The 23,644-nt window shown below is 33.2% G+C and overlaps 2 protein-coding genes across 2 annotated transcripts; both read left to right on the top strand.

Annotated features, from left to right (window-relative positions):
- Positions 1-79: 79 nt before the first annotated feature.
- LOC113724470 (uncharacterized) lies at positions 80-1,212 on the top strand. The gene is made up of 3 exons (XM_027247370.2): positions 80-619; positions 707-935; positions 1,040-1,212. The coding sequence occupies exons 1-3, from the start codon at positions 80-82 to the stop codon at positions 1,210-1,212; spliced, it is 942 nt and encodes a 313-aa protein (XP_027103171.1).
- An 18,383-nt stretch (positions 1,213-19,595) lies between these two features.
- On the top strand, positions 19,596-22,333 carry LOC113724471 (zinc finger BED domain-containing protein RICESLEEPER 2-like). Its single transcript, XM_027247371.2, has 3 exons — positions 19,596-21,784; positions 21,912-22,011; positions 22,089-22,333. The coding sequence occupies exons 1-2, from the start codon at positions 19,637-19,639 to the stop codon at positions 21,969-21,971; spliced, it is 2,208 nt and encodes a 735-aa protein (XP_027103172.2). The 5' UTR covers positions 19,596-19,636; the 3' UTR covers positions 21,972-22,011; positions 22,089-22,333.
- Positions 22,334-23,644: the final 1,311 nt, after the last annotated feature.

Consider the following 23,644-nt stretch of genomic DNA (forward strand, 5'->3'; position numbering starts at 1 on the left):
ATTAACACATTTATGGAATTGGTTATACACATACGAACACGCTTATGTAAACATATATACAGATATATACTCAATTATCATGGCCTGGAACAACCGCCGTGGTGCTAGAGGACGCAATGCAAATCGCATGAGGCAAGACGAGGAAGATGAGGCCTTACTTCTTATGAGCGCCTCGTTAATGTTAATGCATCCGTCACTTGCACACGTGGATAATAATCAACCACTTCCGCAACATGATGGTTCATTCACAGATAGGCAGTGGGTAGAACGCGTACTCTACGGTCATCATAGACGCTCAATAGATAACATGCGTATCACGGTTGATAATTTCTTGCTACTGTCCAATATCCTTGTCGAGAGACAGTACGTTCCACACAATTACCAACAGCGCGTGCCCATACAGGAGGCGCTTGCTATGACTTTAATGTTGGTCAGCCACAAGCATACGCACTGTGTGTTGGGTACTATTTTTGATCGATCCATCGAGACGATTAATCGAAATATAAAAAAGGTGCTCCGAGGCCTGTGTCTATTTGCAACTGAAATAATACGATCGGGTGACCAGACTGCAGTTCATCCACGAATTGCAAACTCAACTAATTTTTATCCATGGTTCAAGGTAATGTGGAAAGCATAAGTGATTTTTGGCTTGATGTAGTAAGACGATTCTAGAAAGTTGATTATATATATTTTTTACACATATTAGGATGCCGTGGGAGCGATGGATGGCACTCACATCTCAGCTTGTCCTCCGACAGGCGAGCAAATGGCATATACAAATCGGCACGGGTGGCAATCACAGAATGTTCTGGCAGTTTGTGACCATGACATGCGTTTCATCTATGTGTATGCTGGATGGGAGGGAAGTGCACACGATGCGCGAGTGTTGGAGTCAGCATTAGCATATCCGTCCGATTTTCCACTGCCGCAACCTGGTAAGTGATGGGTCCAATATTTCAAGTCAAGCATGTACTATGCTTTATTACCACAACTCCTATTTTTTATCGCGCACAGTAATTAGAATAACTTTGTCAATTAGGCCAGTACTACTTAGTTGATGCGACATACAAGAATGCTCCAGGTTTCATGCCCCCGTATAAGAACGTGGGGTCCGAATCTCCGGCAAAGGCCTTGTTCAATACTCGACATTCGCAACTTCGCAATGTCATTGAGCGCACATTTGGTGTGCTTAAGAAAAATTCAAATGGTTAAAGGGTCCGGTAGATAATTTCTATATGAGCACTCAAATCAGTATAGTCATTGCTTGTTGTGCGTTGCACAACTTTTTAAGGATGCACCAACCAGAAGATGCCCATTTTCAACGGTTTGAATCAGAAGACGTGCACTTAAATGAAGAGCCAGAAATAGGCGGGCTAGTACCTCAACCGTTCGCATTAAACGTATCTCCTGCAGAGCTGGCGGAATGGAAAGCTAAACAAGACTACATAGCGACTCAAATGTACGCAGCACGGGGGCGACGCCGCCGTTAGGTGTTCATCGCATTACAAAGGATTGTAATTGTCCAGGCAATTTATTTTCCCATGTGTAGAGTGTACTTAAAATGCCCTCGATTTTCAACTTCTAAATTAATCTGTACCGTTTGTGTATTAAGTATGCAATTGGTTTAGCGTAAACGTAGTATAAAGTCAAAATTTTCGAAGTCAAAGTCAAAATTTTCAAAGTCAAAGTCACCTGCTTAAATTCAATAATGAGCACCTGTCCAAACGCTAATTTACACGATTTACTTACTATCTAAACGCTTATTTCATATTTACGCAATCTTAAAAAGTAACCTAAAAAATATCTCAAATAACTTACAATCCAAACGGACCCTTCATTTTTTTTTGGCTCCTTTCGAGCCGTTGGTGCTTGTTGTTTTTGTTTTCATGAGGTACTTGTGCTTGCTGCATTTATTTGAGTAGTTTGTGTTGTTGAATTTTCTTCTATAACTTCATTAGTTTCATCCATTGCATGGGTATTTCAACACTCTATCTCCTCTGCTTCCATGTTGTGAACAACATCAACAAATTCTTCAACTACTTGACCAATAACTCTATCCCTTCCATACACAATTTTCAAATCATTCTGATCAGAAAAACTTAACTCCTAAGTACCTTTTGCTTTTCTATATTTCTGTAGATGTTCATGATCTAATGTCGAAACTAGTTTCAAATATTAACAAAAAGAAGTGAAAAACTTGTGAACATATTAGAAATATGAATTTACATACTTGCCTTGATCCAATCATCATATCACTGTCTCTCACACTATATTTAATGTTCATCATCATTCCATTTGCAACCACTTTCTTTCAGCATTTCTATAATTGCGTGATATTTGCCTTTCAAGCACTTCAACTTTGAGTCAATGTGAGGAGAAACCAACTTAGTAAAGATTGGCATCTTAATTAAAATCCTTTTATATAACTCAACCATATAATTGTTCTTGAACCCACAGTCAACTTTTCATATGGGATCACAAGCAAGTTCTTGTAATGCTTCAGTCAATACATTTGATTCATCAGAGGTTCGAAAGCATTTGTTTCTTCCTCTACCTCTAACTTTTTCACTATGTTGTAACTCACCAATGTTCATGCTACTATTAATATGCAATAACATGCACAACTAAAATAATAACAAGAAAATCTGAAGGTAAAATACATTTTAAAGCAAATCGCGAGGTAAAATACATTTGAAGCAAATAAACAATGGCTATCAAATGCTTAATTTAAATAAAAAAAACCTTAAAGTACATGTTCATAATTGAAAGTAAATATAGAAAATAAAAAATATATAAGAAATCTGATGCATTTACTCAAGGCTCAATCTCCACTCGTAAAACATTTGTTGTGCAAATTATTTCTGAAATTGACCCAATGATCAATAGCTTATATGGTGGTTATGTATTCAGTCTCATGATCTTCAGCATCACTATCTCCATCAAGGTCATCTTTCTCTATACTCATTGAGTCATCTAGTTAATCTATCATTTTTTGACTCCTTATTAAGTTATGTAAGAGACAACAAGTTAAGATGATTTGACCTTGGGTTCAAATAGGAAAAAATGATGGGGATGCAAGAATCTTCCATTTTCTCTTGAGTAGTCCAAAACATCTTTCTATGACATTTCTTACTTTAGAGTGCCTTATATTGAAAAATTCCTCTACAATTTCTGGTCGATATCCTTCAAATTGGTTGAGATGATATCGTTTCGTTCCCATCAATAAGGAGCAAGAAATCTCTCAGAGTTACAATATCCATCATCAACCAAATAATAACAACTTTCATTGAGATATGTACAAGTTAGATTAAACTATTCTATTAATCACCCAAGTAATCCTAATAGATATCATTGGTACCTTGAGGGACTTTTAGTCCATTAGGCCTACATATCGCATCTTATCAAACACGTCCATCATGGGCAGAGCCCTCCCAACTAGGTAAGACGTAGATAAATTGCATGTCAAATGCACAAATGCCTAAAACATTCATTGCAAGATCTAATTTTCTTGTTCGATATCTTGATTTTTCCTCTTTAAGTGGTGTGACTTTAATCGTTATACCGTCTAGAGTACCTAGACAATTCTACAATAGAAACCAAAAAAGGAAAAAGAAGAAGAAGAAGAAAAACTGCACTTAAATTCAAATGAAACTAGCACTCAAAAAGTTAAAAAATCTCAAATATAATGTATGAATACCTAAAAACATCTCCATCTCTCGTCATTACAATCATTGTCAATCGGTTGAGGAGTCTTAAGCAACAAGGTATGCAATTTCAGCACAGCTAAGAGGCATGAATTAAAGTTATGATTCATGATTTCTCCGCTTCTTAAGAATTTATGTAATATTGTTCTATTTTTTTGTGATAAGCTAAGGTATATAAAAACATTGCCACAATTTCTTCCAAACTCATAAATTTTGTGTCTTTTAAACCACTAACATCTCTAACTATCTCACACAATAAGCCAAAAGTGCATCTATCAATGCAGAGTTCACTCTTACAACCGGTGTCACTTTCTTTAACTAGTCTAAACATATAAAGCATTCTTTCAACTCCTTTTTCCTTAGTCCTTGTTAACTGTTGCTTTTTGTTTACTAAATACAATATAGAAATATGATACCATAATGCAAAGATAAGAACCAGAGCTACAGCCAAAATACACATTACACGAATATTACGAATTCGCCTTTGTCATCTCATTGTCCTATTACCTGGTTGGGAAGGCTCTACCCATGTTGGATGTGTCTTATGAGATACTATATATAGGGCTAATGGACTAAAAGTCCCTCAAGGTACTAATGATATATTTAGGATTACTTAGGTGATGATTAATAGAATAATTTAATTTAACTAGACATATCTCAATGAAGGTTGTTATTATTTGGTTGATGCTAGATATGGTAACTCTGAGGGATTTTTTGCTCCTTATCGAGGCAATGATGTCATCTCAATCAATTTGAAGAACGTCGATCAAAAACTGTAGAGAAATTTTTCAATATGAAACGTGCTAAAACAAGAAATGTCATAAAAATGTGTTTTAGACTACTCAGGAAAAAATAGAAGATTCTTGTATCCTCATCATTTTTTATTATTTGGACCCACGGTTGAGTCATCTTAGCTTATTGTCTCTGACATAACTTAATAAGGAGGCAAACAACAATATATGAACTAAATGACGTAATGAGTATAGAGAAAGATGACCTTGATAGAGATAGTGATGCTAAAGATCATGAGACTGAATACATAACCACCATACAAGCTACTAATCATTAGGTCAATTTCAAAAATAACTTAGCACAACAAATGTTTAATGAGTGGAGATTGATCCTTGAGTAAATGCATCATATCTCTTATTTATTTTTTATTTTCTATGTTTGTTTTCAATTATGAACATGTACTTTAACATTTTTTTAAAAATTAAGCGTTGAAAATCATTGTTTATGTGTTTCAAATATATTTTACCTCGCTATTTGCTTTAAAATGTATTTTACCTTCAAACTTTCTTATTATTTTTGTTGTGCATGTTATTGCATATTAATAGTAGGATGGACATTGATGAATCACAACAAAGTGAAAAAATTAGAGGTAGAGAAAGAAAAAAAATGCTTTTGGACCTCTAATGAATCAAAGGTTTAGATTGAAGCATTACAAGAACTTGCTTGTTATACCACGTGGAGAGCTGATTGTGGGTTCATGAACAAATATATGGTTGAGTTACATAAAAGGGTTTTAATTAAGATACCAATCTTTACTAAGCAGTTTTCTTCTCATATTGACTCAAAGTTGAAATGGTGAACGGCAAATATCACGCAATTGCAACAATGCTGAAAGAATGTGGTTGCAAATGGAATGATGTTGAATATAAAATACAATGTGAGAGACAGCAGTATGATGATTGGATCAAGGTAACTATGTAAATTCATATTCTAATATGTTTGCAAGTTTTCGCTTCTTTTTGTTAATATTTGAAATTAGTTTTGACATTAGATTATGAACATCTACAAATACATAGAGGCAAAAAGTGCTTGGGACTTAACTTTTCCTTATTTAAATGATCTGAAAATTGTGTACGGAAGGAATAGAGCTACTGTGACGCGCCGAAAAACTGTGAATTATTTTCTTATTTTATATTAATTATTTTAATTCCTTGCATACATTTTCTACACTTTCCTTTATTATCTTAATTTTATAGATATTTTATAAGGGAGTCAAGTTTTTAAAAAACATTTTTCTAATATAAGTTAGTTCATGTGTCGGCAGTAGCGCACTATGGACGTGAGACCCGTTAGTGCGATAAATTTTGACAACTAGGTGAATTTTGCATAAAGGGATATTATTTTACAAGGTACTAGGAGATAATTAAAGGTTAGTTAGATAAATTAACCATTGGATCGGAAGACAATTAGATGAGAATTAACTCTTGGAGTGCCACTTGTCACAAAACCAATGGACCTTGACTTTGACCAAGACTTCTCTTAACCTTTATCTTGGAAAAAATTGGACAAAAATCCTTCATTTCTTTCTTTCTCTTGGCCGAAGTTCTTAGCTAGAAAAGAGAAAAGAAAACCTCAATTCCAACTTCAATCCTTGCTTGAATCTTCAAGATTTCATCCTAAGCTTGCAATCCAAACCATAGAAAGTGACTTTAAGAAAGGAAGAAGACTTTTGGTGGAGAAAGTTGGGGAAAAATGAAGCTTATGGTTGCTTTTTTCATAGGGTTTCAATGTAATCATGTTTAGAAACCATCTCTTCACTTTTAACTTGCATTTTAGTAGATTTAAGGCTTGTTTGTGGTGGATTCTATGGAAAATTCCATGGTTTGTACAGTAAATTGAAATTTTCAGCTTTAGATGAAGAATTCCAGCTTTGATTTGGCCGTTTCAATTTTTATATGACCCATGAGCTTTGCCATGTGGTTTTTCTGGCTTTTACATGCCCTTTTAGCTTCATTATACGGATTTTCAGCTTTTGTATATAAATTTCAGCTTAGGGTTTCCAATTTTCAGCTTTATTGTGGTTGGTGTTTGAGCTCTACATGTGCTATATTTGGATAGTATTATGGCCTTAAATAAGTGTATAGATGGCCTATGACTTGTGGTTGTGCTTGAATTTACATTGAGAGGAAATTAGGTGCTGATTTTTGGAAGGAAAAGTAAAGAAAACAAGGGGAAGTGCTATTGAAATTTTCCGCAGGAACCCTTCAGCAGTCTTGAAAAATCTGTTATAACTTGATGTAGAAAAGTTGGAATTGAGTTCTATTTACTGAGTTTGAAACTAGAGTCAGAGTACTATCAACCATGAAAATTTCAGCCTTTTCCTGAATTCCTATGAATATCTATGATTTTTTAAAATTGACTGAAATTGCATGCCTGTTCTGTCTTTTACTGGATGAAGTGGCAACTTGGGCTGCAAATTTCTCCATGTTTTTTATTGCATCAGTTTTTGGACAAAACATGAAAGTTATAGGAATTTGAGTTAAATTTCTACCTGAAAAATTTCAAATTAATTGGATCATTTTAGCTTATGATTTGACTAAAATGCTCCTGACTGCCCAAATGCCCTATTTAACCGACAGCTTTTTGTTTTCTCTGAGATTTCAATTTTTGACCATGAAAGTGCATGTTTTGGCTTTGGAGGTCTTCATAATAAATGTAGGCCTATGTCTTATCTTCGAAACGCCATAAGATTCATCTCAATCCGATAAGTGTAGCTTCAGTTGTGATTAAAATGCCAAAAGGTGAGAGGAACTTAATGATTTTAGAATTCCCTTTGCTTGACATGATATTTGTGATCTAGGGCTTGGACTTGAGCAAGGAAACTATCTATGATGGATGAGAATCATGAGCTGTGGTTGGTAAGTGATTCCAAAACTGTTTTCAAAGTTACTTTTCAAACTATTTCTTGCATTGTTTGCTCAATTGCATATCATGTGTGCTTGTGTGTGTACCATGCAATGATTTGGCTCAAATGAGTGCTTGGAAATCTTGTGCTTAACACCAACATCTCCACCTTAATGACCCTTGACTTGCCTTGAATATTGGAGCACTGATGGCTCCCTTGTATTGCTTAACTGTTATTTGATCTATTTGAGCGTTGGATGTTTAAGTACAATGATTTCACTGGCTCACAAGAGCAATAAACTTACATTTGATCACTGATTCATGACATCATCTAAATGCACTATTGTGAAATTTATTTGATTATTGATTTTACTGAACACTCGCTGAGCTTCTAGCTCATTCCAAAATATTTATTTTCTCTCCACAGGGCTCGAGGCAAAGGAAGCACTTGTATTAACTTATTAGTGTGATTGGATGGAATATCTCATGTATATGTTGAATTTCGATTCACTTGTGGTATGTAAATTCATGGAGTATTTGATGTAATATTTGAGATTTACATTGTAATTTATTTGAGAACTGTAGTGAGTCCTGACGAGAGTTGAGCAGGCGGTCCGCCGAACCCTTAGGTACGCCTTAGGGGGAGGTGGGGCTGACACAGCTACTGGTCAATCAGTTGAAGGATTTGTTGATGCTATTCACAACATGGAAGCAATGGAGGTAGACGATGGAAATACCCATGCAATGGATGAAACCAATGAAGTTGTAAAAGAAAATTCAGCAACACAAACTACTCAAACAAATGCAGCAAGTACAAGTACCTCACGAAAACAAAAACAAGCAGCAAAACAACTAAAAAGGAGCAAAAAAATGAAGTCTACCCAAGCAGCACCTCTTGAAGCACAACTTGCAAAGGCTACTAAGCAATTTATTTCATGTGTGGCTGGTCTTACTAGCCATTTTGCTACTATTGCGAATGCAATGGCAAATGAAAACTCCCGTGAGCAGCTAGCATACAATAGAAAGAACACAATTGTAGAAGAGTTTTACAAACTTGGCCTCCCTATGACCGACTTTTTCAATGCTAATAATACCCTTTCCAATGAAGAAGTCAAGCTGAATATATTTTCTCAACTTCCAATGGATGCAAAGTATCCGTACACAATTAACATTCTTTATCCTCGTAACTGTTAAAAATCAATCATTGCATCTAGTGTTTTTGTCTATTAAAGAGCTAGTATTATCATGGAATGGTCTTTTGAGATAGTTTTGAACTTTTTGGATTTGGAAGTTGTTATGCTAATTTGGCATATGTTGATCAGAATAGCTTTTAGTATGTCGATCAAAATAGCATTTTGGAATCACTAGGCCTTGTTAGTACCTCTTGGAATAGCTTTGAGCTTTCAAGATCGCATAATTTTTTGGTTTTGTAAACTAAACAGTTTAGTATTTCTCCACTGGACTTTCTTGTATTATTGTAGAAGGTCTTTATGTATTATAAAAGACTTGATTCTAATTAGAAATGTACTAGCATTCTGACCCGTGTGATGCATGGATTTATATTTCATTTCAAAACAATATTAACATATTTACTTATATATTATAGTATATAGGGTTTATATTTCAATTCAAAACAATAATATATATACTTATATATTATAGTATATGATAAAGTATATGAAAGGCAAAAAAATTCAACGAAATGTATGCTTTACATATTAAAAAAAAGTTTATTTCGTAAGTACAAAATGGACTTTCTTAATTTTTATAGCTTGAATAAGTTGAAACCAAATTTTGTTTACCTATTGTCTATCAATATATAATAGCAATTTGAATAAAATAATTTAATTTATAACAATTTACATGACAGAGCAATTGTAAACGTATTTATCAATATATCATATGATACCCATATATCAAAATTTTTAACATTAAAAATATAAAGTATAACTAATTCATTTCCCTCAACTTTAGAAAATTTTTTCTCCCATCTTGTAATCCTAAAATTATTGAATGCTTATAGAATAATGTTCTTTATAAACTTTAGTATAGATTTAAAACAGTCTTTGTAAGATGTGTTTTTAAAATTTTCAAAATTATTAAAAACTATCATTCTTTCCATCCTTTTTTACCTACTAACTGGTTATCTACGACCTTCTATGACTTTCAGATCTTTTACCACAATGCCATCTTTCCTGTCATATCCCCACAATCCCATTCTTTTTCCTCCTCTTTCTCTGTCCAACCTTGTAGTAGTTCGCCTTCCCTTTTCAAATTTTTTTGCCACTTTTTAACTCCTTACTATTCTTCTTTTCTCGCCTATAGCTAGCCTCTAGCTTTCTATCCTTGTCACCCAATTTCCTATTTTTTCCTTTCACCATTCTCCCAAACCCTTTAAATCCATAATTTGTTTTTTTTTTGTTATTAGTACTTTGTCTTTCATTTAGTGATTTCATAATTAATAATTCACAAATTGTACTATTCTTGATTTTTTCAAATCCATTACCAATGAATGTTTTTTTTCTTTTTGTTTTCTATATAATTTGCCCTTTTAGTTAGGATTACTAAATTGAAGATAAAATATTGTTATTTATTTTTTACTTTTAGTAGGGTTGGTGATGTTTCCTATTTATTTACCTTTACATTAATAGATTTCAGATCAAATTCTTATATAAATGGGCAATTTCTTACTTTTTAAATTCAAAAGACATGAAAATTCAAAATTCTATGAAAAAAAATATATTAAATTTTTTTTATCAACAGAAAATTTTTATCAATATATCATGTGATACCCATATATCAAAATTTTTAACATAGAAAATATAACGTATAAATAATTCATTTTCCTCAATTTTAGAATATTTTTTATCCCATCTTGTAATTTTAAAATTGTTGAGTGCTTATAGAATGAAAGTTATTCATAAACTTTAATATAGATTTAAAACAATCTTTGTAAAATGTGTTTTTAAAATTTTTAAAATTATTAAAAACTATCACAATTTTCATCCTCTCTTAGCTACTAACCGGCTATCTACTATCTTCTATGACTTTCAGATCTCTTAATACAATGTCATCTTTCCTATCATATCTTCACAATCCCATTTTTTCTTCTCTCATCTCTCCGTCCAACTTTGTAGTAGTTCACCTTCTTTTTTCGACTTTTCACCACTCTTTAATTCCTTATTATTCTCTTTCCCTTGCCTATAGGTTGCCTCTAGCTTCCTATCCTTGCTACCCAATTTCCTATTTTTTTCCTTTCACCATTCTCCCAAACCCTTTAAATCCATAATTCTTTTTTGCTAGTAGTATTATATTTTTTATTTAGTGATTTCGTAATTAATGATTCACAAATGGTACCATTCTTGATTTTTTTTAAAAAATCCATTACCAATGAATATTATTTTCTTTTTGTTTTCTATATAATTTGCCCTTTTAGTTAGGATTACTAAATTGAATGTAAAATATTGTTATTTACTTTTTTACTTTTAGTTGGGTTGGTGATGTTTCCTCTTTATTTACGCTTACATTAATAGATTTCAAATCAAATTCTTATATAAGTGGGCCACTTCTTACTTGTTAAATTCAAAAGTCATGAAAGAATATATAAAAATTTGAAAAAATTCAAACCGTCCTAAAAACCCTCCCTGCAGTACATATATATATTTATATATATAGATTATATTAATGATTGTAGTATTAATTTTATGTACAAATTTTGTTTTGTTTATGTCGGACAAAACTTTTTATTTGTTCACAGGAAAATAGTTGTTGAATTGGATTTGCATTCCCATTGATGATTGTGAATAAACCAAACAAGAAAATCAATAATTTTTCCCATTGCTTTCCCTAAACCAAACACCTGAAAAGGAATAGCATAAGCCTATTTCGATTGAAGAGATTTTGATAGTGATTGTCATTGCCATTCCGGAGTGGCAACCAAACGAGTGGTTAAACTTAGGGTTGCTCTATTATTGAATGCCCACTTTTTAGGGATGGCAATCGGGTCCAAATCGTTTGGTGGGTCGGGTTGAGACCCTGGGTATAACAGAAAACCCACTGACCCGAACCTGACCCGCCAACCTAAAACAGGTCAGGATACCTGACCCGAACTCAAAAATTTCGGGTTGGCGGGTCGACCCGAAATGACTCAAAACTTAATTTTAATTTATTAATTTACCACTGTAATTTCTAATAAAACCAATTTCACAAGACTAATTACATAATCAAGTAATAAAATTTTAAATAAATAATCCCAAACCAAATCTAAAATAAATTAAAACACCGTAAAAGTGTTTTATCCCAAACCAAATATAAAATGAATTAAAACAGTATAAAAGTAAAAAATAATATAATACATTATTTGTCCAAATATAATAATTTTAACTTCACACAAGTTAAATAAATTCATTAGGATTAAGTGATTAATGCCTTTGGGGAAAAAGAATAACTTAGTTTAGTTAGATAAAATAATTTTTCTGTTTATTAAATCATTTTTAATTTGTAAACGGGTTATCGGGTCACCCACGGGTTGACCCGAATTCGACCTGTCTTCTTTTCGGATTCATCAGGTTCGATCCGATTCTGACCCGAACCCGCGAAATCTTAACCCAAACCCATTAATTTCGCGTTAGGTTCGTGTCGTGTTTTCAGGTCGTGTCGGAAATTGCCACCCCTACCTCTTTTGTAACATTTTAAAAACTTATAAGTTGTTTTCTTCTGGTCGAAAAGCACACATTTTACTGATTGGACGAGTATATTTTCATACACCAAAAGGTATAGGAATTGAAAAGTTTAAAATACAACTTTAGGACCTCTATGAGAGTTTAGAATTAGTTTAAGGATCAAATGTGAAAATCATTCTAATAAACAAAGTCATGGATACTTTCTTTTTTATAAATCTAAGCCCACTCTTCACCAAGCAATCTCTACTATCTGAATCAATGTGGATTTCCCTTTTGAGGATTTTGGAGATGAATCTATCCAAAGGGTCGTCACTTGAGCCTAAATTTTTTAGACTTGGGCCTGCCCCAGTCCAGAACTCAAGAAAGCCTGGTTGGAAGTCTTAGCTGATTTTAGAAGGATACCAGAAAGTGGCTGCATATTGTATACCTTATTCCTCAAGGATAAATTGATTACTGTTGTACTCCTATTTAACTTTAATAAATTACACAATGGCTATAATACAAAATATTGCACAACACATAATATCATTTTTTTAGGAAAAGCGCAATTACAATTAATAGTTTGGCAGAAAAGTAGGAGTAGTAGTTGCACAAAATTACTCATAAAAATTTGTACATGGATAACATGAATAAATCTGGAAACTACAGGACTAAAAGTACAAGTCGACAAAACTGCTCCGCAAAATGTAGCGTGTGGCTCATGTACCATGAGTTCCATTTATTTTAACTGAATAAATAGATGAAATGGCTGAATTGACCACTTTTAAACGTTTAGCGAGTCAATTGACACAAAATATTGTATAACAGACTAGTTAAGATTTCGAAAAACGTGGAGATTAATGGTGCACTTTACCCTCTATATCATGCGCACATAATGCGGTAGTTTCTTTTTTTTTTTTTTTTTTGAGAAAAATGCAATTTTAGTACCCAAAATTTGACACATAAGCGATTTTAATTCCTAATTTTTGGATAAAAATAAATCTGGTACCAATCTTTCAACTATTGAGCACATTTAGTACCCTTGACGGATTTTTTCCAAATTGCTATAAAAAAAAGTCACATGATAGTCACATGTTTGGCAACTATTATAAAAAAAAATGCCAAAAAACATAAAATATCCTTCTGACATTAAGAGTCATGTAAAATATCCTTTTGACACTAATTACAAAGTTTAAGAACTAATTTTTTTTATCAAGTAAAATATCCTTTTGACACTAAGTTTAAGGACCAATAATTTTATCAAAAGGATATTTTTCATTTTTTTATTTTTTTTATATAATAGTTACCGGACATGTGACTATTACGTGACTCTTTTTGGTACCAATTTGGGAACAAACCGTTGACGGTGCTAAAAGTGCTCAAAAGCTGAAGATTTGGGTACTGGATTTGTTTTTGTCCAAAATTTGGGAACTAAAACTACTCATGTGTCAAAGTTTGAATACCAAAACTGCATTTTTCTCTTCTTTTTTTTTTTTTTTTAAACCAGATGCACAAGCTGTGTTATGTATGTGCAATAGAGTTCTTACTTACTGGGTTACTTCATGCATTATCCATGTCAATTTATACGGATTATATATATATAACTTTATTTAGTGAAGAATATGTTAGAAGCACTATATATTCCAATAGATCTTGTGATCTACCTTGCTCTAGAATGAGATAATCAAGTAATCTTCCTCACTCTTCTGAAACAAAACAGCATCTTCCTTAGAAAGTGGCGGGAGTTTATTTGATCTCCCTCCCTATCCCAAATGATTTTTTTTATTAGTAAGTAATAAAGTCTCTCATAGAACTTCTCATGAGAGTGTTATTCTCTCTTAGATTTATTAATAGGGATGACAACGAGGTAATTTTAGGGTGGGAGAAGCTTTCGCCCTATTTTGCAAAAGTTCCCCCTACCCTCGCCTCGTCAATTGCTCTTGCAACTCTCACCCCGACCTCAGACCCACCCACTACTCCCATGGTGCACTGGTTCCACCTAGGGCTGCAAACGAATCGAGCCGCTCGCGAGCGGCTCGAGTCGAACTCGAGTTCACAATATTAAGCTCGTAAGCTCGCGAGCCGAACTTGAGTATATATATATATTTTTTTTATTTTTATTTTTATTTAATAATAAAATTACGTATATTATATATATATTTTTTTTTTTATTTTCATAGTGAAATTACGGATATATCCTTAATATTTTATTATTTATTCAAAAAAAATATTATTTTATTTTTTTTTTTTAAAAATAAAAATAATTTTTTTTTATTTTTTTCGAGCTCGAGTTCGAGTTCGAAAATTACCAGCTCGTCGAGCTCGAGCTTGGTAAAATTTAGTCGAGGCTCGGCTCGATTAGTTCAAAACTCGACTCGACTCGACTCGTTTGCAGCCCTAGTTCCACCCCAATATCATTAGTATTTTTATTTGATTCAATCTTTTCAATTTATATAGATCTGATAATAGTTTTTATTAATCATTATTTTAAAGTTTAGCAACAAAATTTGCATTATTTTATCATAACAACATAATATGTTACTTATTTTATACAATATATATAGAGTAAATATTTCATATACTGACGGTGTATACACTATCATCGTTAGATTCATGATATGTATGTAAAAGTTGAATTTCAAATTCAAATTTTGCATAGTTGTCAATCATTCAATGCTAATAGCATATACACTGTCAATGTAGGAAATATTAATCCATATATTTATATAATAACAATCATATAGCATTTATTTCATATTATACATATATATTATACTATGTCAAACTTTGATATTTTTGAGATCTATTTTGTTAGATCTCAAGTTGATACATGGAGTTGAAACAGTAATTCATTAAGTCAGGTGGGAGAAGACATGCACAGACATTTGTTGGGTTAAAGAGATTGATATCATTTTAAATATGTTAGTAATTAATAATGTAATATATTTTACTTTGCGTATCTCTAAATCTTTTTTTTTTTAATCTCTAAATCCTTTACATCTTTCAAATCTATTGTTTTTGTGATATGTCCAGTGATGTATTTTCTACTACTAGTGCCATATGATTTTTATCAAAAAGTAACCTTCCTCGATCTTAAACTTTATAAAAATAAAAATGAGTTAAATGGAAAAAATATATGACCACTGTAGACGATTTAGATAGGTGTTGACATGTGAACCTTTGATTTCCATACAAATTTCATTTAAGTTCCTCCTAATCTCTTTTAAACATTTATTGTGGACATTTTTCTTCTTCTTTTAAGAAAATCTTATAGAGTGGTTAGCGTTTCATATTCAATGAAAACAAAACGATTGACAAATTTATTATTTGATAGTCTGAGAATCTCAAAATACTTCAATCATCCACCACAAGAATTTAATTCAAGAATATTTCCTATTCCACTCCCACCATTGGGATATTCTGATCGATGTGTTTTTTCATTTTAGTCATAAGGTAGTTGGGGGGATGGATACTTATTAGTCAAGACCAAACAGAGAATTTTAATTGCTCCATTCATTTTGCTAATGAAAATATTCATTTATCATCATATTAGTAAAAATAAATGCTAGAATTGTCAACAACGCGTGCGCCTATCGAAGAAAATATTCGCTTTTGTGTCGACATCAATGATTGTATAAATCGTGCAAATTTCAAGGTTCGGTTGAGAAGACTCGCCTTTTGGAGGAATTCATAGGACAACAACAACACAACAAACGCAAAAAGCTTTTCGTTAGAATTGAAATGAATATAAAATTTTTTTTGGGTGGTCATATAATACGCTCATAAAAGTCTCCACAGTATCTTTTTGCGCAAAAAATTAATTTCTTCCCTCCAAACTTTATTCAAGATGTCTCCAGTCCCAAAAGGCTTCTAGAGAGTAGAGACATGTATGCGTGCCACCCACTTTCTAATCACATTGATAATAACTCAGCTCTGAAGGTCATATGTTTGGTAAACTATACTAATCGTTTCAATTATTTGTCCAGAATTTAATTGCAAAGATAGTAGTCTATTTTTTAATAGTTGTATTAATTTCTCCCAGTTAAAAGAAAGTTTTTATTTTGATGATTTTGCCTTTATATTTTCATACATGATCTTCAATTTATATGCTATGGAAATTACAATTAAATTTTTGCTTAAATTAATCTTCAATGAAGCTAAACTTAAAAAGAGAAACAATAATGTACAAATGAGGCTTATGTAATGCATGAGAAGAACAAGATTCATGCCTCTTGTGATGAAACATCATTCATGCTTTGTTGGTCTTACTACCTTTAGCTAGGTGTATTGAGTGGCAAGTAGGAGGAATTGTAAGTCGGAATTTTTAGATTCAAGACCTCCAACTTATCCAAAAAAAAAAAAAATTCTTTAGTTGGGTTTGGTTTCCTTGTAATATTGATAGTGGAATATAATATTATAATTGTGACATCGGAATATTGCATTTGTGATTTTACTTAGAATTAGTCATTTCTACACCATCAGTGTATATATTAACCGGTTTAAATGTATGCCACATCATTTTAATTTGAATTTGAATACCAAACTTTATATATATGTCATGCATCTAGACCCACTACTTTTTATACTAACAATGCATAAAAGACTTGTCCTTATTTAATAAAAATAATATTTACAAATTAATAATTTTGAATACAATATTTATGTTAGCTATATGTACAATAGATTTGTAGAATTTGTCGTTTTACATTATAAATTATCCTAATTCAACTAATGCCAAATTAAAAAGGAGTGAAAAGACTTCTCCAATTTTTCTCTTCTTCTTCTACTCTTTCCAAAAGCCTTCCCTTAGGGAGAGAGACCACACCATGGTCTCCCTCCCATGAATTTCATTTTATTTTATTTTTATTTTTCTAATAAAGTATCTTCTAAGTTTTCTTAGTTTTATTTTTCTTAGGAATTCCTAGTGAGAATTTTTTGTTCTTTCTAGAAATTTCTCTGGGGATTTAGGAATTTTTTTTTCTTATTTTGTTGTTACATCTAAATTTGTTTCAGAATTGGTTGTCAGATGTGAAATTTTTTGGATCTTGAATCTATTTCGATAGATCTCATCATCATTATTGGAGTTTCAAACTGTTGATTAGCAGATCTGGCGATTACAACATGCATAGATGGGAGCTGCAGTGATTTATTTATTAGAAGACAAGTGAGAAATTTCTCATATATTTTTTAGATTAATTGACAATTTTTCAGATCTATTATATCTGTTAAATTGTAGTTATAGATCTTAATTTCTAGTGCATGTTTAAACTATCATTAGGGTAGTGATATAAATCAATTCGAGCTGGACGATTTCCAGCAAGACATTAATGAAAATTTTTTTATAAAAAAAGGAGTGAAAAGACCTACTTGCTTCTTTTTTAGTAACTCTTTAGCACGTAGCTGGATGATTAAAATTTGTATGTTAAATCTCTAACTAGATTGTTATTAACCTCGCTGTTCTTGGGGAGATTCACGAAGAAGAACATGATTATGAGATTTTTTTATATATATAATCTTCAAAAACGTTTCTAACTAAGATTAACTCCACTTTGTAGTCTCAAACTTGTGCCACTTTTTCACTTTGCACTTTAAACTTCAATTTTAAATACTTTATACCCTAACCTCTCAAGTTTGGACACTTTGTATTCTAAACTATCAACTTTATCTCATTTTAAGTCCAATCAATGATAATGTTAGCAAACTAACAAGGTAAAGGATAATGAAAATTAATGACAATGTGTTATTTTATTCTAGCTACCATCTTGGCTTCTTTGGACTACTTTCGGTACATTGACATTGATTTGTATGGTCCAAATTACTAATAGTATTAGTAAAATTAACTAGATAAAGGACGGTGTGAATTAAGAACAATATATCATTTTGTTTTAACTGCAATACCTTGGCTTTTTTTTTATCACTTTTAGCACGTTGTCATTGATTTGCAAGGTCTTTTATGCCGTTAATTTTGCTAACATTATCATTGATTGTACTTAAGTAGGATAAACTTGAAAATTTAGGGTGTAAAGTGTCTAAAATTATAAGTTTAGGATGTAAAGTGTTTAAAATTAAATTTTAGAGAAACAAAGTAAAAAAAAAAAGTAGTCCAAGATAGAGGGTGCAGAGTAGACTTAGTCCTTTTAATTACTATTTTACTAGTATGAATACCTGTACTGCGCACGGTACTGACATTATTGAAAGAAATTAAAAGGGGATGTAGTGCTGTTATTCCAATCGGGCAGCTCGCGAGCCGGGCTCGACCCGGCTCGTTAAGGCTCGAACTCGACTCGTTTATTAGAATAAACGAGCCGAGTTCGAGCCTAAAGACTGCTCGTTAATTAAACGAGCCGAGCCGAGCTCGGCTCGCGGGCTACCCGAAAGGCTCGAATTGGAGGGATAAAAATGTCAATTCATTAATTATGGCTATTTCAGTAAAATACTTCCAGTTTTCCAGAGTCAAACTCCCGAATCCCTAATCCCTAATTCTTCATTCGCTCATTCTTCTCCCGCCTTCACCTCTGGGCTCTGCTCTAATATCTTCCGTCCAGACTTTGGCCCTCTCTTCGGCTCTGCTCTAATATCTTCCGTCCAGACTTTGGCCCGTCAGGCGTCAACCCTAAATCACCATTCACCCATCGATAATGGCTCTAGCAAGGAGCAGCAGCAATCGCTCTTCAGAGGAGCTGACTTGTCGGCTGTCGCACCAGCCCACCGCCTTGGTTGCGCAAACACCAGCCGCCACCTGGTGAACCCGTGTATTTTTCTGTACTTGATTTCTGATTTTGGAGTTACATACATATAGAGCTGAGATCCAAAAAAAAAAATTAAGGTGCATTATCTTCTTCCATTTGGTAATTAGGATTTAGGGATTTTGGTATTTTGCTAAAATATTGTGCTTTTGAGGGGTTATTCGGATGTGGCCTGTGGGTTTTGTTATTTTAATGAATGTGAAATTGAGATCACCATTCTGTACTCCGTTACCGTGCTTCTGTTTGTGAACCAAGTGTAACGCAGGTCACAGGGATGCATGAATACTGAAGTTTTTATGGTGTGTGAATTGTGAAGGAATTTTGGACTAACACTAGATACGACTTCCAAGGAAAAGTTTGCAAGCTAATGATGGTTCGAGGATTCTGCATAGCAGCCTCAGATTTCAATACTCAAAATATTTGCTAAAATATTGTGCTAAAAGATTGTGGAGACAGGTAGTATTTTGAAGATTTGACAAAACCTTTCCATGGAGGGGCTGCTAAAGAAACCAAAAAGAAACTTTGAAAATGACACGAAAAAAAATATGCAGCCTATAGATAGTGGATGTTGACTAGTTTATGTTTGACTGGTTGAATCTTTTAAAAAATTTTGTCCATTACAGTACATTAGTTTCTTTGTTAATCAGTTTATCCAATTTTTCATAAACTCTTATTTCTACCACATGACCAACTAGATGAATTGATTGCTTAATCAGTTTATGTAGATTGCTTGGTGTCAAGTGGATTTGGCCTTCAATATGAGCAGTAATTATTTTTTCATATTGTAATAGATAATTGAAATTATTGGAATTTTTTTATTTATAATGAAATTTGACATGCAACCTTTGATTTATAATTATGCCTTAAATTTTTTTCTTAATATATAGGTATGTACAGCCCTCTTAATTCCCACCAAGGTTCATCTTCAAGTCCTGCTATGGAGCAATTAAATGAAGTAGTAGATCAAGAACTGGATATTGAAGAAAATCCGGATGAGATGACTGAAGATGAGTTAGAAATAATAGAAGAACATGACAATGAAGGAGAAGGAGTAGGAGAGCAAAAAGGTGATGGCGGAAATGAAGAACCAGCAATGCCCTTTGAGAAAAAGCAAAGGAAAAAGAAATCAACGGTGTGGGACGATATGAAAATTGTGAAGTTAGACAATGGAATAGAAAAGGTGCAATGCAATCATTGTAAGGAGTTATTTGCCAAGAGTACAACTGGAGCTACATCTCAACACAAGCGTCATCTAAAAGCATGTTTACAAAAGAAGATGGCAATGGGAGAGCAAAATAGGATGAAACAGCAAGTGTTGTCTTTTACCGAAGGGCCATCTGATGGAATTACTTCGATCACAAATTTTTCATATGACCATGCCAAGGTACGGGAGCTTGCTTCTCATATGGTGCTTGCACATGAATACGCATTTTCTATGATGGATCATGTTGTATTCAATAAATTTATGAAAGCTGTGTCCCCATTTTATAAAAAGATTACCCGGCAAACTGTCAAAGAGGATTGCATTTCTACTTATCAACTGGAAAAAAGAAAGCTGAAATCTGTATTAAAGAGTGCTAATCGAGTTAGCATAACTACAGATTTATGGAAATCTGGTCAAAAAATTCAATATATGGTTGTAACAGGGCATTTTGTTGATTCTGATTGGGTGTTACAAAAACGTGTGTTGAATTTTTGTAATGTGCCACCTCCTCATACGGGAGTAATTATTGCTGATGCTTTGAGTAAATGTTTTATTGATTGGGGGATCGAGAATAAAATTTCCAGCATCACAGTAGACAATGCTTCTTATAATGATGCTTGTGTTAGGAGACTTAGGGAGGATTTTTCTCTAAGAAAGAGGTTAAGTATTGCTGGAAAAATTTTTCATGTGAGGTGTTGTGCACATATACTTAATCTTTTAGTGCAAGATGGCCTCAATCAACTAGGTGATGTGATTGATACTGTTAGAGAGGGGATCAAGTACTTGAACAACTCTGAGGGTCGCCTAAATCAATTTGCCAAAATTGCAAAACAGCTACAGTTGCCCTCTAGGAAATTGATTCTAGATTGTCCAACTAGATGGAATAGCACATATCTCATGTTGGCTTCGGCTTTGGACTTCAAGGACGTTTTCCCGAGATATGAGGACATTGACCCTGGGTTTCACTATGTTCCAAGTGATTACGAGTGGTTGCAAGTAGAAGAAGTGTGCCGATTTTTGGGTATTTTTCATGAGATCACTAACATGATTTCTGGATCCGACTATCCAACTTCTAACATCTTTCTTGTGGAGCTTTATAGGATTAAAGAGCTTTTAAATGAAAAAGCTCTTGATATTTCTGATCAAATTAGGGCCATGGCTTTGAGCATGTCAGCAAAATTTGACAAATATTGGGGAGAAACCAATGTGGTGCTTTCGTTAGGTGCTATTGTTGATCCAAGGTACAAAATGGTACTCATTTATCATGCTTTTCCGATTATTTATGGTGAGGAAGAAGCTGCTGTGAAAATTGATGAAATTAAACAGCTTCTTTATGAGCTTTACAATGAATATGTTGATACTCACTTCTCCTCCCATGCCGGGGAACCACCGAGGCAGTCGGTAAAGCGTAAACATAAGGAAGTGAGTAGTTCTTCGGCTCAATCTCTGGGGAATGTTAAGAAACTTGGACTTCCAATTCTTACTGGCAAGGAAAAATTTCAAATGCATGTTAGTGAAATTGACAAGGCGCCACCTGAAAAATCAGATTTAGATATTTATTTAGAAGAAAGTAGGTATGCTTGTGACGCATCTGCTAATCTGGATGTCTTGGGGTGGTGGAAAGGAGAAAGATGGAGGTTTCCAATATTGTCAAGGATGGCTAGTGACTTACTTTCTATTCCAGTTACAACTGTGGCTTCTGAATCTACCTTTAGTGCTGGGGGAAGAGTAATTGATGATCGGCGAGCTTCTATGTCTGTTGAGACAGTGCAAATGCTACTTTGCGGTAGTAATTGGATTCGCAATCTTCATGGAATAAAAACCAAGTCTCGTGTAAGTGTATTACACTTTCTAGTAGTAATATGTGGTTAATTGATTATTTTACTTCATCTTTTATCTCTATAGCTCTTATTTTTAGAGAATATCGTGACTTTGAGTCTTTGACATTTTTATTTTGTAGGATCAATCTGATGTTGCCGAGTCATCTACGTATCATGAAGTTGAGCTTCCTCAAAATTGAAAGAATGCTAAATTTTAGAAATTGCTGCTGCTGTCCTTTGGTATTCTACTTCATTTTTTTAGCTCAGTAGCTCTTACTTTTAGAAAATATCATGACTTTTACATTTTTATTCTGTAGGATCAATCGGATGTTGTCGAGACATTTTACGTGTCATGAAGTTGAGCTTCCTCAAAATGAAGGCTAAATTTTAGAAAATTGCTACTGCTGTTGCTCTGTAGCTCTTATTGTTTGCTGTCTTTTAGACTTGATTATTGCTTTGATGTTTGTTGTAAGTGAACAAAATATGAGTACTTGACTACTTGTGAATTCTCATCAGCAGCCACGGCTGAGGTACTATGAATGCCAAAGTGAATTCTCATCAATTTAGAGGAGTAATTTTCACATTTCTAAGTTGCTGGACATTCATACCAAGTCAAACACGGCTCTTTTGACTGTTGGACTGATAGAAAATTACATATGCTCTCTTTTGGTGGGACTGCTTGATCTTTTCTCTTTTGCTAAATTGGATTAAATCCATAATCCCCACTCAGCAACAAATATGTATGCCAAATTTGCATCTTCTGAATGGTTACAGACTTGCAGTGAACAGATGGCTGCTATGGTAAATATTTCGAGCTCGAGCTCGAGCTTAACGAGCTCGGCTCGATTGTGTTAAACGAGCCGAGCTCGAGCCGAGCTCGAGCTAAATATAGAGCTAACGAGCTCGAACTCGAGCTAGTTATTCGACTCGACAATGTTATCGAGCGAGCTCGAGCCAGCTCGAAATTCGTACAAATCGAGCTCGAACCACTACTACTCGGGCTCGGCTCGACTCGAATAACAGCTCTAAGGGGATGTGAATTAAAAAAAAAGTAAAAAAAATTGTACCAACATAATTAAAATTTAAGATTTGTCTAACAATAGTTCAAAGTATAATAAAATGTGTTCATCATTCAAAAACTACGTTTGTGTGGAAGATGGATTTTGAAATAATAATAGAAATTTATATTAAAAAATGAATTATATATGGATAGAAATAAATATAATCACATGTTTTATTTGATTTCAAAATGAAATAGTTACAAACATTACGAATTCGGTTTGATAATCTTGTATGAAAGCCAATATTGGTGGTTTAATTAACTCCATTGAATTTTGTGAAATTCGTACTATAAAAAAATGTTCAGCGAAACTTGTCTTTTTTAAAAGTGAACTTGTTGAACCTTTTGAAGTATTTTAGTGGGATCATTGTGGTGTAGACTTCATTTTATAATCAGTTGTTTTCTTCTTTACAATCTTGCAAGTTTGTAATTGAAATGCTATTAAAATCAATGACGGAGCCAAGACGGGCTGATTTTGGGGGGGGGGGGGAGAGGGGGTCATGGCTCCCTTAAGTTTTGAAAATTTTAATTCATAGTGTATAAATATATGTGTAAAATAAAGTTGGCCCTCCCCCTTTATTTTTTACAATTTCAGTTTATATTATGAGAGTTTCATCTTTGAATTAATTCTTTTCGCTAAAAAATTATTTATTTTTTACATAACTTTATAATTAAAGTTAATGTTTGATATTTTTAGATGTCATGTATTTAATAGATGAAAAATATTTTGAACATAACATATTAAGATAATCTTGTTAAGAAAAATTTTGGCCTCCTAGAAAAAAATCCTAACTCCATCACTATTTGAACTGC

Source organism: Coffea arabica, chromosome 2c (genome assembly GCF_036785885.1).
Source record: "Coffea arabica cultivar ET-39 chromosome 2c, Coffea Arabica ET-39 HiFi, whole genome shotgun sequence".
NCBI lineage: Eukaryota > Viridiplantae > Streptophyta > Magnoliopsida > Gentianales > Rubiaceae > Coffea > Coffea arabica.

What these genes read in the sequence shown, in the direction of transcription:
- LOC113724470 (XM_027247370.2), top strand. Translation starts at nt 80, where the DNA reads ATGGCCTGGAACAACCGCCGTGGTGCTAGAGGACGCAATGCAAATCGC. An exon ending in ATTTTTATCCATGGTTCAAG is followed by an intron (nt 620 to 706) that starts GTAATGTGGAAA and finishes TACACATATTAG; the next exon opens with GATGCCGTGGGAGCGATGGA. An exon ending in TTTTCCACTGCCGCAACCTG is followed by an intron (nt 936 to 1,039) that starts GTAAGTGATGGG and finishes TTTGTCAATTAG; the next exon opens with GCCAGTACTACTTAGTTGAT.
- LOC113724471 (XM_027247371.2), top strand. Translation starts at nt 19,637, where the DNA reads ATGTACAGCCCTCTTAATTCCCACCAAGGTTCATCTTCAAGTCCTGCT. An exon ending in GAATAAAAACCAAGTCTCGT is followed by an intron (nt 21,785 to 21,911) that starts GTAAGTGTATTA and finishes TTTATTTTGTAG; the next exon opens with GATCAATCTGATGTTGCCGA.